General features: G+C 39.0%; 1 protein-coding gene across 6 annotated transcripts in view; it reads left to right on the forward strand.

Annotated features, from left to right (window-relative positions):
• SLC4A4 (solute carrier family 4 member 4) overlaps positions 1 to 12831 on the forward strand; it is a 457437-nt gene that overhangs the window by 272328 nt on the left and 172278 nt on the right. For all 6 annotated transcript variants that reach the window (XM_059385129.1, XM_059385136.1, XM_059385120.1 and 3 more), the window contains one exon: positions 2976 to 3052. In XM_059385129.1, coding sequence (XP_059241112.1) covers positions 2976 to 3052 — 77 coding nt within the window. The remainder of the gene's footprint in view (positions 1 to 2975; positions 3053 to 12831) is intronic.

Here is a 12831-nt window from a genome sequence, read left to right on the forward strand (position 1 = left end):
CCCTGCTGAGCAGAGAGCCTGATGCGGGACTCGATCCCACGACCCTGAGATCATGACCTGAGCCGAAGGCAGCGGCTTAACCCACTGAGCCACCCAGGCGCGCTGGACTCTTGTTTTTTTGGGAGCTTTTTGATCACCGCTTCAATCTCGTGACTAGATATTGGTCTATTCAGGTTGTCAGTTTCTTCCTGTTTCAGTCTTGGAAGTTTATAGGTTTCCAGGAATGCATCCATTTCTTCTAGGTTGCTTAATTTATTGGCATATGACTGTTGATAATAATTTCTGATGATTGTTTCTATTTCCTTGATGTTAGTAGTGATCTGTCCCCTTTCATTTATAATTTTATTAATTTGGGTCCTCTCTCTCTTCTTTTGGATTAGTCTAGCCAGTGGTTTATCAATCCTACTGATTCTTTCAAAGAACCAGCTTCTCGTTTCATTGATGTGTTCTACTATATCTCTAGTTTCTAACTCATTGATCTCTGCTCTAATCTTGATTATTTCCCTTCTTGTGTGTGGGGTTGGCTTAATTTGTTTTTTATTTCTGTTTCTTTGAGGTGTAAAGAGAGTTGGTGTATTTGGGATTTTTCAGTTTTTTTGAGTGAGGCTTGGATGGCCATTATTTCCTCCTCAGGACAGCCTTTTCCATATTCCATAGGTTTTGGACAAATGTGTCTTCATTCTCGTTGGTTTCCATGAATTCTTTAAGTTCTTCTTTGATTTCCTGGTTTATCCAGACTTTCTTGAGCAGGATGAGCAGCTTTCTTGAGCTTCCAAGTGTTTGAATTCCTTCCAAACTTTTTCCTGTGGTTGAGATTTGGTTATTTCTTAACATTGGCCTACTTTCCCGCATCTAGTTCCTCCATGTTCCTTGGACCTGTGCCTTCTTTGGACTCCCCGTCTAGTACAAATACATCCCTACTATCCTGGGAGAAATGGTGAGGCAGTAAATGAGGTTTCTTGGAAAAGTTGTGATATCAGTCAAGATTACCATAGTAATAAAAGCTTTATTCATTTGACTTCTACCTATTTAGATTTTGCAGCAGTAGGACAGTGCTTTGGTTAAAATGAACCTTTGCAGTGTTTATAGTTTCCAAAGAAAATGAATGAACTTAGGATGTTTCCCACAAAATTTAAATTAGTTAATGAAACTTCTTTCAGATTATTTCAGTTTTGCCACTTACATCAATTGATTTGGTAATTAGAAATCAGTCTTATCTATTAATTTTCATAAACTGCTTTTAATTTATTATTAGGATTGTGAAGGCGTCATTGCTTTAGGAATATATGGTTCAGATTTCCTCAGTTATTCAGGTAGAGTTTTCATCCAGCTAGTCCAAATAACTGCTTTTACTTCTAATGTGAGGTACAAAATTAGAGCTACTCATCATTTCCCATTACTTTCAAGCCCAGCATTGTTTGGGAGCATTCATGTTTGTACCTGGTGTCTTTTGTTTTGAGTGCACGCTGGAAACCTGGTGTGTAGTTCAAAGAAAAAATGTCGCCTTCAAAAAGGTTCTTTTAATTTTGCTCATAAAGCATTTTTTCAGATGTAACTTTCCTTTGAAAAATGCCCTGTGCTCAGATTTTCCTAGAATAAAATGTCCCACCAGGTAAAGGGTTTAAGAGATCTAGGCCATGCTTACTCAATGAAATGCAGCAGAGTGGAAAATACCTTGTCTTGCCAGCTCAAGAAAATTATGATTTTTCTGATTTAGTAGTTAAAGACAATTAAATTCTTTAAAGATCTGCTTTTACTTATAGATTAAATTATTAGGAGTAGATTTCAGCGGTAAAATTATGTGTTGATGTTTTTATCTGAAAGAGTTAAAGTCTATAATCTAAAAAATAATTTGGAAGCAAATGTGAAGCTATGTTCAAACTTTGGTGCTTGTTTTTCAACCCTTGTCCTTTTGGTGTGAAGGCCAGCCTGAGTCAGATCATTGAGGATTAATGATGAATGCATTACTCAGCACCCTGCCGGGGTTGGGTCAAACACCCTGGCTTTGAAAAGTTACTCTTTTGCTCAGTGAGCTTAGACATTTCAAGTCCAGCTGCAGGTCCAACTGCAAAATGAACAGAATGTTTTTCTTTTGCTTAACATAGTCTACTTGAAGATGGGTCATCACTCTTCTAGATGTCCCTCCTCTCTTTTCTTGTATAATGGTATCGACAGTCATTGGCTGGAATGTCAGTAGACTTGACCCACAGCCACTGTATCACCAGGGAGCTTGGTTCCAATGAAGTATTCCTAATGAAATCCATTCCTTAATGTGAAGAAGAAGATTGGCATGGTGAGGGGGAAGTAGGGATGTGCTTATATAAGTCTGGCGAATGGGAATGCAAGAAGTAAGGGGCCTGTGGTTGCACAACCTTGAGGCAGAGAATGGGGATTCTGGATTGGATGCCCATCAAGGAGATATCTTCTTGATTAAAGTGTCAGCTGGGAAAGGGAACACAGATGGGTTTTGGGGTTGATCAGAGGGAGTGATAACCTTGGAGAGACTGCAGAGGCCTGAGGAGAGGAGGTCCAGGCTTGTAATCTGGAGCCATCACTGTTGACATGAAGAAAGAAAAAAAAGGCCATCTCTGTAGGAGGTAGGAAAACGAAAGGATACTAGGTAGATTAAGATGTGTATGAAGGGCAGAAACAACAACAACAAAAAAGTAAGCCAAATGAGGAGTAAATTTATTTTTATGCGTATTGTTTTAGATGTTTCTTCCAAAGTTTAACTCATCTTGAACTTGACCCAGGCAATAAGACTTAAACTTGGTATTTGTGATTTTTACATACTTCTAACTTAACCATCTATGTGCTCCAACTTGTGATCTGGAAAACTCTTCAGGAGGTCCCAGTGGAGCTAAAGCATCATTGTCATTCTCATCATCATCTACAAGTGTTTATGAAGTGTACAACCAAAGTCTTGTGTTTTTGAAAACAAGTCTTTAATTAGGGTTTGCTTTTGTTTTTTTCAGGTAGCCCAGCCATGACCCATAGGAATCTGACTTCCTCCAGTCTGAATGACATTTCTGATAAACCGGAGAAGGACCAGGTAAGCAAAGAAGTCCTACTTCTTTGAAACTGAAGACTAAATATGTTCCAGAAGATGCTAGAATAAGATTAGAAATGAAATAACTTAAAAGGGACTGATACATGTGGATGGGTTTGTTGTTGTCGTCGTGTGGTCTGTGAGGGAAGGGAAAGCACTATGTCAGGGGATGTGAAGTTCAAAGGTAAGACTTAGTCTTGACTCCAATCCTTACAGACATAGTCTCTCGGACAACTTAAGTCTTGGAGCCAGAGTTATCTCAGTTTTCAAAATAGTAATAATAATCCCTGCCACAGGGTTATTGTGAGGATTAAAAGAGATAATTTAGGAAAAAGTGCATTGGTAAAGTATAAAGGTCTAAGAAGTGCTGGCAATGGTTAACTTTTGGGGCATATGTCAGGCAAAGGTAATGGTAGTCTTGCTAGCAGCATAAGTTTTTTTGTTAAAACAAAGTCGCCTGTTTGACATGAAGGGCAATTAGGTTTTGAACCTTGATTTACTTACTCCTTTTAAAAAAAAAGATTTTATGTATTTATTTGAGGAGGAGAAAGAGAGAGAGAACATGCAAGAGCAGGAGGAAGGAGAAGCAGGCTCCCCACTGAGTGGGGAGCCTGATGCAGGACTTGATCCCAGGGGGCTGGATTCATGATCTGAGCCCAAGGCGGACACTTAACTGACTGAGTCACCCAGGTGCCCCTAGGTTTACTGTCTTTTAAAAAGAGTGTGATAGAATTTGGGCTATTTTTCCCAGTTGGGTTGGCAACTGGATATAGAAAATGGTGAGTAGGTATAATTTTGTACTTTACATTAAAAAGCAAAACGAGTTACTTTGGGTGAAAATTCCACCTGACTAAAGAAATCTGAATTATATATTCAAAGGCAATGGAGACTTATGATGATGTGCCTCTTTCCTGGATGGCTCTTAGAGTAGAGACAGAGGTTTAGAGGCCTTGCTGACTCTAAAAGTTACAGGAAGGTGAATTTATGCTTTCTTGTGAAGTGGTTTTTGGATTCCTTCTTCCTTCCCTTCACCAGCAGCACCCTATTCAGGCCTTCATCATCTCAGACTGGATTGCTAAAAAAGCTTTGGAACTAACCCCTTCTTTCTGTTTTCTCCTATCTCAATAATATGCTTTTCATGTGATTGTCCTCATATTTCTTTCCTGGATAAAAGTTTATAATGCCTTCCTATCAAGTCAAGTTCAGATTTCCCTACCTGACTTTCAAGATTCTCTGAAATTGAGCATTGTCCTTCTTGTCTTAATTTGTGTTCCTCAGAGGAACTCTCTGCTTTGGTCAGGCTTAGTTACTTCCCTATTACATTGAGACTGATTCTGGAATCCTAGATCTGCTCCCCGTTCATATACTAATATGGCTAGCTCCCCTCCTTATATTTGCCTTCCCCTTGAAATAAGCAGGAGGGAATCACTTAAATATTGGATGCATTGGAAGCTGCATAGCTGTACCAGCAAAGAGAAAACTCAGTAAACTAGGACTCGTTTCGAGTTGCCCTCAAAACTATTTGGCCCATTTTGGCTTCCTTCAGTATTGACTAGTAAGGTTCTGTTTCTGTGGTTTACCAGGGGTCTTGATACTGAATAAGGCAGTGACTTGATACAGGATAAGGCAGAGTTAGGAATATCTGGTTGACAAGACTTTTTTTTTTTTTTTTTTTTAAAGCTTCTTTTATTACTGACAGTACTCTTGCCAGGAATTTGCCAATAAGCAGCTGGTAAATGCTGGCTAAGAGAAATTTCTTACCTTCTTGAGTGTCTTCAGATCTGGGCCTATGCAGAGGAAATTTGATGGCTTAAGATGCATATTACATAAGCTTTTGATTCCAGTGTTAGATGAAATATGTTGAAACATAATGGTTTGGGGGTGTTGATTTAGCTGTAAAAACCTGTGTGATTATGGAACTGGAAACCAGAATCTTTGATGACTCTCATGAACATCCCATATTCTTTGAGGTTCCTATTAAGTGAAACCAGGATGATTTAAATCAGGAGTTTTGTTCCTTTTGTTTTCAAAGCCAGGAAGTGAAGGCTGCTGAATATATCATTAAAAAAAAAAAAAGACTGTTTATTTGAAAGAGAGAGAGAAAAACTGAGAGTGTGAACAGAGGGAGGAGCAGAGAGAGAGGGGGTAGCATACTGGACACCGAGCATGGAGCCCCGGGAAGGGCTCCCTCCCAGGACCCTGAGATCATGACCTGAGCTGAAACCAAGAGTCCTGCATTTAACTGACTGAGCCACCCAGGCGTCCCTACTGTATGTGTTTAACAAAACATAATATATCATTTTAAGAGCAACTGTCCATCCATATTGTATCTGTTACAGTAACTGCAGCTAATCCAATGAGCTCTTCATCCCACAAAGAGGAAGAAAGTCTATTCTTTTCTTCCCACTGAAGAGTTTGAAGAGAAGGTTTGAACTGACCTATGATCTCATCTATAATCAAAGGCAAATTAGGAATTCAAACTAATATTTTTCAGTTTCTGTACTTACTATTTTAGTAACTTCAAATGCAAAAGCTTCTGGATCAATTTAGGGTGAAAAGAAGAAAAAAGGTGTGTAAAGAAGATGAAGCTATGGCAAACACACACACACACACACACACACACACTAAACTCAGGCTTTTATTTTTTAATCTTTCTCTCTCTCTCTCTCTCTTTTTTTTTCTTCTGGGTAGGAAAAAAAGGTTGCCAGGCTCAAATTTGTTTTGAAAAAGCTTTTATAATTAATTAGCCAATGTCCTGGAAATGATCTTGGCAGTAAAGTCAAACTTGTTCTGTATGCTTTTCCAAGTTGGCCCCAAAAACTTCCATCTGAATGGAACTGAAGTTTCTGATTGACTGATTATTCTGCCTGGCTACAATTTGAACAGTTGCAATGGTGCCTCTCCACTTCCTGGAGCCATATAACTTCCCAGTAGCATAAGAACTATGGGTTTAATGTTCAGAGTTATGAAGAGGAGAAGGATTTCTTTGACAGCAACATAGTGACAAAATTTGAGGGCATATTTTTTATGAGATTCTGTTTTGGGAAAACAGAAGAAACAAATCTGTGGACTGCACTTTTTCTCTCTGGCTCTGCCAAGCCTATGTACTTATGATTTCAGTAGCGGCTGCCTTATTGAGAAATAGCTCAAAATAGTTAACGGCAGAAAAGCATAGCCAAAATTTAGGTGATTCAATGCTTCAACAATATTCCAACTTGGATGTTATATTTATTAAGCAGAAAAGCACCTGGGAAGAAGTAGATTAAAAAAAAAAAAACCCACATCTGGAGCTCATCTACTTGTAAATCTACATAAATAATCTCTTCTATTTTGTTGCTACGGAAGATTTTCTTCTTCATTATCCAGTTACCTTCCCCATTTACCTTAGATTGATTTGTTTTTCTATCTCCTTTCATTCCTTTTCTGTTTTTGTTTTGTTTTGTTTTTAAAGAAAACTTAGAAGTGCAATGGGTGCTTGTCCAATGTGGTGGCTTAGTTCTGATTTGCATTTGAGTATGGAATCAGCTGTGAGGATAAGAAAACCTTTCTCATTATTTTACTTCTTAGCTTTAGCTCTGGTAGAAGTACTATGCTAAGTGTACAATGATTTTAAAAGGGCCTGACTTTTTTTCAGGGTATCAGTAGTGCAATAGCACCTCACAATTTCATGATCAAGCTTCAGTGGAATGGCAGCGCAAAGACTACAGTGGATACAGTAGATGTGCAAATGCCTTGCAGATCCTCAGAAAGATAACCAGATAACTTCTTACCTGGTTATCACTTGTATGCTGTACCTCATTTAGCTAGCTTTTCTGAGATCCTATACATAGGTCTACTGGTAGAATTTGGCTAAAGGTTAATTTCTAAAGTGTAGTGTGATCATTTTTAGCACTACCTATTGCCTATTGTCTCCCAATGTACTTGTCTGTCTTGATTTCTGTTTTTGAGGTCGTTTTTGTCCCCCCAGAAATTAACCTGGATTTAAATATTTTGTCAGAGACTAAGAGGATGAAACCATTAAAACCCTGTATGAGTTTGAAATTGCTAAGCATGACTGCCTTAAAGTGAAGTCTAGTAAGAAACATGTTGTGATTGAACAACCCTTAATCCTTTTCTTACACATGTGTAATATACGAATGAGTCAACTCAATTTAGCTGAGATGATTTCTTCATAGTTCTGAGGATTTCCTTTCTAAGGCTCATGTAAAGCTTCCCTTCATATTAATAGCTTTTTCATAAGCACGGTGACAGGAAAATACAATAGCACCCCCTTTTTCTTTTCCACAGCTCAGCCAGAAAACCCTCTAATTCACACTGAGCCCTGGGTGGTCACGGTTCCTCTTCAGAGAGGGTGCAGGGGCTAAGAAAGGCTCATATTTTCTGAGGTTATAATACTTATCGTTAGCACATTTTTAGGGCCATTGAAGCACTTGGTGTTGGGAGAGCTCCAAATGGAATCGCATCTGTGAAAACTGGACAACAAAGGCATGTTGTGAGGAGGTGGTGACATCTTTAGATGTCGTTAGCCACCATGGCTTGGGTGGCTGCGGTGAGCTTCTCTGTGGCTCAGTGGCTACAGCGTTTCTTCAGCCAGGTGTCCTTGATGGGTCAGTGGCTATGGCGTTTCTTCAGCCAGGTGTCCTTGATGGGACCTGGTGTCGCCACTGCCATGGTTATCTTTGGAGTCTTCTTTCAGAGGGCATAAGCTTGCCACTGAGATGATTAACAAAACTGATATTTGTAATTATCTTTCCTTTTCTGTAAGAAATTTCACTTTATATAGCTTCCTTCTGCCTCCTGATGCTTTCTCCCATATTCTTAAAGAATTAACAATCAGTGGTTATTAGTAGTGTTTTTTGAAGTTCTCATTTACTGATTTCATGAACCTGTGTCCCACTTAAAATTGGGACAGTTGGATTTTCCCATTTTCATAATTCTATATTTTCATGAGAGCCATTTATTTGAATCTGAAGACTAACATTCAATTAAAAACAGGTTCTGCATCGGCTTGAAAATAAAACAGATTAACCTGTCTGAAGTAAAGTAAGCTCTGTCTTGTATTGTCAGGTAAAGGAAAGGAGAGTTTTTTGGTGAAACTTAGAAATATGACTTTAAGTAACTGTGAGGCTGCAATAAATTTGAAATTTTAAGTCACCCCATAACTGTATGCTGCTGTGGTTTGAACTCATTCATTCATTCAAAAAATATATCCTGTGCTACAAAATGTTCTCGGAGGTGGGTAGGATTCCAGAGATGAATGAGACATAAATATTTTGACTCATAAAGCTCCCGTGCTTTTGAGGACAGGAGGGCAATAAAGAATAGGAACAAGTAAACAAATGAGTAGAGTAATTTCTCATTATCACAAATACTATCTTGAAAATATAGCAGGGTAATGTGATACGGTTCAGAAAAGCTATTTTAGGTAGGGTCAGCCAGAAAGGAGAAGATATGGGGAAAGAGGCTTCTAGACTAAGCAAAAAGCAATAGTAAAACCTTGAAACAGAAATGAATGTGGTATATCCAAGAAATGGGAAGAAGAAGAAACAAGTCTAGAGTGGCTGGAGCAAAGGTAGCTGGTATGAAGTAGTAGATGAGGCCAGGGAAATATACAGGGCCACCTTTTCATTTTTATTCTAAGTACAGTGAGACACTGTTTTAGGAGTTTTACCTGGGGAGTTGTGTGTACTGCTTCGCATTTTATAAAGTCCACTGAGGATGCTGTGTGATAGGGCCGAGGCATTTTCCAGGGTGCTGGATCATCTGGTGGTATTCCTGTAAGTCAGCAGCGGCTGAGCCCCACAGCACATTGAACTGGTAGCTGTGAAGACTGGGTAGTCTGTTTCTTCATACATTTACCATAGACGTCAAGATCTTATTCCTGTCAGTAAAGGAAGTTCTTCTGTTTCACCAAATATTTTAAGAAAGAAAAAGTTTCCTGTTAGTTAGATTAAATTATGATTATTAATAAAATGTTAAAATGTTGTAAGGTCCCAGAACCAGACATAGGCCACCAAGAGTGGTGTGTCCGAGCTTTTGAGTGATTGCTTCTGTACCTCTAGTTTTCCTGTGGATGTTACTGCGGACTGACGTCAGGTGTGGCACCTGGGTAGAGCACACGACTCATACAACTTTCCCTGGAAGCCTGAGGAACAGTGACAGGCGTCTTAGTCTTTATTGTTCAGAAAGGAGCACCAGTGGTGTGTGTGGGGTCTCACTCTTACCTGTACCTGTGAAAGAATTGCACTCAGGACAACTCTGGGGCATTTCTGGATTGGACATATAATGAAAGGGGTGGCAGGTTTATGTCTTAAATAATTAACTGGCATGTTTTATATTTGATGGCACCTTTTATCTTCTTTTCAGTAGGTAGCGTTCTGCCTGTATTGCAGTACCATGAATATTCTTGGACTATATTGAGGAGAGTCATGGAATACCATCAGCAATTATCTTTGATGGATGTCTACTCTCATGTCACATGTTACCTACTTCTGACCATGACTTCATTAAAAAGATAAATGACTTTTTTCCCCTTGGAAGTGACAAATTGTTACACAGCCAGAAAACAGCAATACCTTATGATAAAAACCTTAGGGGTCTGGTTAAAAAACTCTTTTTCTTTCTTTCTTTCTTTCTTTCTTTCTTTCTTTCTTTCTTTTTTAAGATTTTTCAATTTTTTAAATTTATCTGAGAGAGAGAGAGAGAGAGAGAGAGCATGAGAGGGGATAAGGTCAGAGGGAGAAGCAGACTCCCCCTGGAGCCGGGAGTCCAATGTGAGACTAGATCCAGGGACTCAGGGATCATGACCCGAGCCCAAAGCAGTTGCTCAGCCAATTGAGCCACCCAAGCACCCTAAAAAACCCTTTCTAATCATTGTAAATATATACATGGAGTCATTCTTAACCTGCTATAGTAACATGTTATTTTCTGTATTTTTTTTAAACTTTAGTTTTTTCTGATTTCCAAAGCATACAGAATTGCTGTAAAAATTCAAACAAAGCAAATCTGAATAAAATAGAAAGTAAAAGTTCACAAATTCTCATCCTCAAAATAACCACTATTAGCAGTTTGATGGAGAGTCCTCTAGATTTTTTCTATGCATAAAATAACTTTATACTTATTTATATAAAATACAAATAGGATCATATTGTTCTTCAGCTGGATTTTTAAAAACCTAACAATGCAATTCACAGGCCTGTACCCCTGGGGATAAAAATACATTATATGTTTATTAAAAAAAAAAAAACTAACAATGCCACAGACATCTACCTTATTCTTTTCAAAGGCTGTAGTCCACAAGAATCCTATTTTATTTACATGATATTCTGTTATAGATATTTAGTTATTTTCTTTGCAATTACTAGTCAAGCTTTTAAGAAAATACCTTATTCTAATTTTTTTTTTTTTTTTGCATTCTTTAGTGAGTATTTCTGGAGGAGAAATTTTTATAAGTGGAATTGCTGGCTCACTGTGTATTGCCAATTACCTTCCCAAAAGTTTATACCAATTTGTGTCCTAGATTTTTAAAACACTTTAATAAATCCTCCTCCACTGCGGGGTTACTGTATGCCAATCAGATTTGAGTTTCTTCCTTATGATTCACTCCAGTAAAAGCTTAGCGACTCGAGTTGCTAAAGTGAAAAGAATCTCAGTCACTGGCATCTGTCTCCCAGATCACTTTGGGGGCTTTTTTCAGAAGCTTAAAATATTGAGGCTAAAACTGGGTTTATTCTCCCAGTCTGATTGGATCTCTGGGCGGGCTATTCCTCCTGTCTCCTGAGGCAAAGAGGTGAAAAGCACAGCGGCAGTGAACTTGGCCACCTGTATGTTTCTTACTGCTTCTGCTAAAAGGTGTTGCTGTTCCCCAGCTCTCAAAGAAAGCCTTCAGGCTTTGTGGGAATTTCCTTGGCAACCAAGAATGGCTTCATCTCAAGAGCCCTTCCTGGTGGTCAGCATTTGGTCAGCATTTGGAACAAAAAGGAACATTGCAAGAAGAGTTGGACAAGTATTCTCTTTGAAGCGCTGTTTGACACATTTGCAGCTTGGCTCTGCATCTCCTTCCTCTCCCAGACTCCCCACCCCCATGAGAATTTTAAGTGAACTTACATCCAGACTATAAAGTTACTTCAGTGAAAAGTTCATACCTTATGTGGAAGTGCTTTATTAGGAGCTTTGAAGGAGTGTCGTCGTCTGGGATAACTGATGAAGAAATCATCGAACCATTCTTTACATGTTGGGGAGTATTTGCAGATTTTGCTGTTTCTTTATTTCCCTCTCAACAGGGAATGGCTGCACAGTAGATTGATGAAGAGGCCATTCCATGGGAGGAGGCATTTCTTGCTCTTCTTCAGCAAGAGAAGGGCTCCCCACCGTTTGTAGCTCACTGGTCTGATTGATCCAGTGGCTGGTTGATGTATTTGCCTCCACAGAATCTCATGACCTTATCAATCACCAGCAGAGCGTCCTGATTTCTCCGTGTGTTACCACCAGTGGTCTGGTTTCACTCCCTCGCACTGAACTCAAATGAAGACAACTCTCCTTTCTCGCCCCTCTACCTCCATGATAAAAGAACAGCAGTAATTTTTTTTCTATAATCTGAAAGACAGTAGTTAATTACACAAGACTGACATTATTGCCTAATCAGTGTTCTGTGCATCCACATACAAAAGGCAAAAAAAAAAAAAAAAAAAAAAATAACGGAGTCATTGTTTAGGGAGCCATTGTAGTAATTTTGAACTTCAAAATTAGCTGCACTATTGTTGATTTGGGGGCTCACCTGATAGCATTGAGTCGGTTCTTTTATGAAGAGTAATTAACAAGAACTAATATAGCTAAACGCTGACTTACACTAATGCATTGGGGTTGGTATTTTCAGCCCCGTTTTACATATTGGCAAAGCTGAGGCACAAAGAGATTAAGCAATTTCCCCAAAGTTGAATAGCATCTAAGTGGTAGAGCTGCATTCTGGCCCTGCAGCCTGTCCTCTGAATGCGTACAGGGGGTGCTGCTTGTTTGGGTTACGGTCTTTTTTAGGTCCCCAGGCACAGATGTCAAACTGATAGTTAGTGCTGTTCCATCTGTCCTTGAGGCACACACCATGCTGAGTAGGCTAATCACCAGAATTACTAGTAACTAAACCAACAATGTAAAACAAAATTTTTAAGGGTCTTATAGTAACCAAACGTTTCTGTTGCCACAGTGATTAAAAGGCTCAACCAGTAGTTTGTTGTGTGCCCAGACCCTAAGTGGTGTTGGGGGATGTCAATGAGAGAAGGCCGCTAGAATAAAAATATAACATGTAATCTTAGCTTGTGAGTTTCTAACTAGCTGGAGAGACCAAATAAACTGTTGGCACTGACAGTAAAGTGTGGCAGTCCCCTGAAAGACAGGATAACTGTGCGGGCCAGAACCATCAGTCACAGGGAAACAAGAGACTCTAGAAGCATCGTTCTATTGTAGAGAACATCAGTAACAGAACACAAGGTCTTTAGCTGAATGTAATACTCTTCTTTGGAGAAAAAGGTAGTAAATTGGAATGTGACTATCTGTAGGTTAACCATGCAAGTGAACAATTTGGTTTATCCAATAAATGGAAAATACTGCGATTTAAAAATTTTTGGAAATAACAGCCCAATCCTCCCTCCACCCCCATGAAATACAACAAGATTTCAAATTTTTTTTACTGTTTGAGTTAACCTGTAGAGTTAGCAAAAGTAGATTAGTTAGCTAGTTGATTCGTCCATGGACCATGGTGGATACTCCCTTCATGTACAGATCCTTAC

The sequence above is a fragment of the Mustela nigripes genome, chromosome 1 (assembly GCF_022355385.1).
Source record: "Mustela nigripes isolate SB6536 chromosome 1, MUSNIG.SB6536, whole genome shotgun sequence".
Lineage (NCBI taxonomy): Eukaryota > Metazoa > Chordata > Mammalia > Carnivora > Mustelidae > Mustela > Mustela nigripes.